Raw genomic sequence first — 4259 nt, forward strand, 5'->3', positions numbered from 1 at the left:
GGCTGGCGACTCGCAGACCAGCCAGTGGCAAACATTTGGATGGTGTGACGGGAACATGGAGCTCAGTGTGACTGTCTGCAGTGCTGAGTCCTGCTGACCCTCCAGCACTGCCCAAAGGAACACATGGGGTGCTCCCAGGAACGGGAAAGGCACAGCCCCACCCCAAACTGGGCCATTCCCAAAGAAGTCCCTAATTTAATGTTGGAATAGGGACATCAGACCAGAAGTGGGGTGTCAGACACGGATCAGCAGGGCTCACGCTGGCCCGACACACACCTCAGGTCTGTTCCTGTCAATCACGTGGGCTTGGAATTGATTAACAGATATGAATTAATGGGTTTTCTCAATCAGGGAGCATCCTCCTGCTTGCTCCCAGAGGTATTCCTCAATATCCCTAAGGAAAGCACCATTTAGTAGGTGCAGCACTAGGTGTAAGGGGCAAGGTTTGGGCACCGGGGGAATCTGGCAGGGGCTACCCTGTGCTGGGCACAGCTGGTGCCCACAGCAGACCCACCACAGGCCACCTCCAAACCAAGCTGCAAAGTTGGTGCCTCTGGGAGATCTTAAAAAAAAAAAAAAAAATAGCCAAAAGAGCAGTGCAAGCATCAGAGGAGGAGGTGAGGAGGTGCTCCAGGCACCAGAGCACTCACAGCCCTCAGGGCAGGGGTGAACAGAGGAGGAAGGAGTGGCAGGAAGGAACTGCTGCACACCCCGGGATTTTGCCTGTTCATGTTAAAATGCAACTTTCTTCACACAATCTGTGGTTTCTCACCATACCTGTGTGTCTTTTCTGTCCTTGTGATTTTGAAATGGGAAGCCTCGGGGAGCAGATCTCTTGGGAAGTGTCCATCTTGACAGGCTGCTTCCCAGGATAATCCAGGATCAAATCCAGGTCGTCATCATCAGCAAGCAAGGAAGCTTTCATGATCTGAGCATGTGGGAAGCCAAGCCAGAACATCAGCAATCCCTCCCACAGCAGCAGCTCACTAAGCTCATCAAAATAGTTCTTCCCACCCAAAAAAACTCCTACGTGCAGCACATGACCAAACAACACAGCCATGCTGCAAACATTCCAAGGAACGGTGGAGGCACAGCTCAGGCTCGTCACCTGATGGATGAGGTTTTACAACTACTGGTTAAATCAGTGCACAGGACTTGCTGGGGATGGGGGTGACATCCCAAAATAATCCTGATTTCTTAGATCTTAGCTCTGTCTGCTGTTTGTCATCTTAAGGAATAACTTCTGTCTATTTGTTATTACACATAGAAGCCTAAGAGTGTTCAAGGTACTGTCCTTCCACAAAAATTACAAAGGCCTGGAGGGCCAGGAGCCAGGGAATGGCTTCTCAGTGCCAGAGGGCAGGGCTGGATGGGAGACTGGGCAGGAGTTGTTCCCTGGGAGGGGGGGCAGCCCCTGGCACAGGGTGCCCAGAGCAGCTGGGGCTGCCCCTGGATCCCTGGCAGTGCCCAAGGCCAGGCTGGACATTGGGGCTTGGAGCAGCCTGGGACAGGGGGGGGTGTCCCTGCCATGGCAGGGGTGGCACTGGATGGGATTTATGTTTTTTCCCCAACCTTAACCTTCTGTGGTATTGTGAAATAAAAGCATCAACACCAAGCCCCAAACCAAGACCAGTTATCCCAACACCTTTTTCTCCACCAAGGGAGAAGGGGCCCAAGGCAGCTGCTCTGGTATTAGTTCAGCTTATTGCAGTGCCCACACTCGAGTTCTGGCTTTAAGGTGGTTCACATCAGCACTGAGCCTCCCACGTGCGAGGCTTCCCCCAGAACAGCGAGATGGGCTGTGTGAGCTCAATCCCACACCACGGGATCATTACAAGCTGGTGTGTGAATACCCTTGGGGAGGCAAATCCATCCTTGAGAAGTGCTCCACTTCCCAAGCCCTCTCCTGGGGAGGTCAAGGGGCAGGAGGACACTGACCTGCAGGACGTAGGGGTTGATGCCCTGGGTGGATGCGATGTGGGTGGATGCCGGCACTGCCTCCTGCTCCTCTGCCAGGGCGTCCTCTGCCAAGGGCTCCTGGGCTGGCTCCTGGGTGATGTCGGCCATGTCACTGTCCAGCTCCACCACCCTGCCCAGCTGCTCCAGCTCCGGGGGCTGCGGATACAGAGGCCACGTCACACCCAGAGCACAGCTCTGCCAGGACAGCCACAGCCGCAACCCTCACCTGTGGGTGCTGCGGAGCATTCCTGGCTCTGCCAAGGTTCCACACCAAGGTCAGGGATGGGCACACAGAACCTTCAGGGTGTGCCATACCAGGGAAGGAGCAGTCCCAGATTAGCGGTGCCCTCCTGGAGCTTTCCCAGTTCCGCCATTCAGTTTAGGAAACTGCTCTTCAGCTTTCCAGTTCTCACGTGCCCAGCGAATGGAGAGCTCTGTGTGTCCTGCCTCCCTCCCCTCCTCCCAAATCCATCCCATGTGGCACAAATTCCAATCACAGAGCCTGCTTCCCACAAAGAACTGCATTTTACATGGTTACTGGGAGGGTGGGCAGGCCCTGGCACAGGGTGCCCAGAGCAGCTGGGGCTGCCCCTGGATCCCTGGCAGTGTCCAAGGCCAGGCTGGACATTGGGGCTGGGAGCACCCTGGGACAGGTCCCTGCCCTTGGCAGAGGGTGGGACTGAATGGGCTTTTAGGTCCTTGCATCCCAAACCATTCCATGATTCCATGGCTAACTCTGCTCACTGTCATGGGCTGTACTTTTGCCCAGCTCACTCTGTGGGACCTGAGCTCCCACGTACTGGTTTGGCTCCAGTTTAACCAACCCATGACTCAGCTTCATGTCCTGTGAAAGCCTCATGCTTCCAGCTTCCCAGAAAAAACACAGCACAGACCACTGAAGAAAAACAGGAGTGAGGAAACCCAGGCAGGGAGTGTCCTGGGAATCCTGCTCAGGAATTAAGGAGCACACTCACAAAGCTGTGCTTAGCCCTGTAGAATCAGCCAGGATGGGGTGAAGGTTCTCAGCTGAGGCAGATAAAATCACCCTGGGGATCTGTGAGGACAGAACTGAGTGGCAGATGTAGAATCTGAGCCTGGCCCCGCATGTGGAACAGATTTACAAGTCAAAATATGGTTACAAACACACAAGTTGCACTGCTCCCTTCATTGGGCTTTAATGCAGCAGGTTCCCTTGCAACATTAATAAATTCATTAATATTTAAGTTAGTGAGGGAAGACAAAACAAAAACCAAGTCTAGATACGAAATGCTTCTTACAGCCCAAATAATAATATTGTCAGGTGTGTTCTGCACCAAGAGTTTGGAAAGTTTTAAGCAATGCTATGATGTTTCTTAGGGTTTTGGGAAACCAGATGATGTTTTTCCTTATTTCAGAAATTAAAACCTGAGTTAATGTTATGCAAGTCAGAGAGGTTAATGAAGCCGGAGGGGTTTTTGCTAAGTACACTGGAATGCGTAAGAATGTTTGAAAATACCAGAGATATTCCCAGTATTCCTGCAGGTTTAAAACCTCAGCTCTGGTCCCCCCAATCTCAACATGAAGCAGGAAGGGGAGCTGAAGTGGTGCTGTTGGGCAGCCAAGTGTGCAGCTCAAAATGCAAATAATTAGGGATCTGCTCCAGCAGAGGGATGAAGGAGTGGGTGTTAATTAGCCCAGGAGCTGGGAGAGCTGGAGCAGCAGCTGGCCACTACTCTGGGACTCTCCATGCAGAATCCAGCAGAGCTGGCAGCCCCCCTGCCTGCCCCAGCAGCAGGATGTCCTGCGCAGGGAGCAGACGGTGCTTCTGGAATTGCTGGACAGGGATCAGGCCCCTCTCACCTGCCTGGAGAGCTCTGCTCTCCTGCCACACAAGTGGCCAGCAGAGACTCACACTGAATGCCAGGGGAAAGTTCTTTGATGTTAGAAACACAGAACTGTTTGAGGTTGGAAGAACCTCTGAGCCCACCAAGTCCAACCATTCCCCAGCACTGCCAGGGCCACCACTAACAACATCCCCAACTGTCACATCCACAAGGCTGTGGAATCCCTCCAGGGACGTGACTTCACCACTGCCTTGGGCAGCTGTGCCAGGGCTGGACAGCCCTTTCCAGGAAGGAATTTTCCCAATATCCAACCTGAGCCTCCCCAGGCACAACCTGAGGCCATTTCCTGCTCCACCCTCCTGTCAGGGACTTGTGCAGAGCCACAAGGTCCCCCCTGAGCCTCCTTTGCTCCAGCCTGAGCCCCTTTCCCAGCTCCCTCAGCCGCTCCTGGGGCTCACGCCCCTTCCCAGCTCCCTT

At 53.7% G+C, this 4259-nt stretch overlaps 1 protein-coding gene across 1 annotated transcript in view; it reads right to left on the reverse strand.

The window, feature by feature from the left end:
* Nucleotides 1-4259, reverse strand: part of NUP98 (nucleoporin 98) — a 24729-nt gene that overhangs the window by 511 nt on the left and 19959 nt on the right. Inside the window, exons 21-22 of the mRNA XM_017744714.1 lie at nt 1939-2115; nt 778-928 (exon numbers count right to left, since the gene is read on the reverse strand). Of these exons, the coding sequence (XP_017600203.1) occupies nt 778-928; nt 1939-2115 (328 nt within the window). The remainder of the gene's footprint in view (nt 1-777; nt 929-1938; nt 2116-4259) is intronic.

This window comes from Corvus brachyrhynchos, unplaced genomic scaffold (assembly GCF_000691975.1).
Source record: "Corvus brachyrhynchos isolate BGI_N302 unplaced genomic scaffold, ASM69197v1 scaffold511, whole genome shotgun sequence".
Taxonomy (NCBI): Eukaryota; Metazoa; Chordata; class Aves; order Passeriformes; family Corvidae; genus Corvus; species Corvus brachyrhynchos.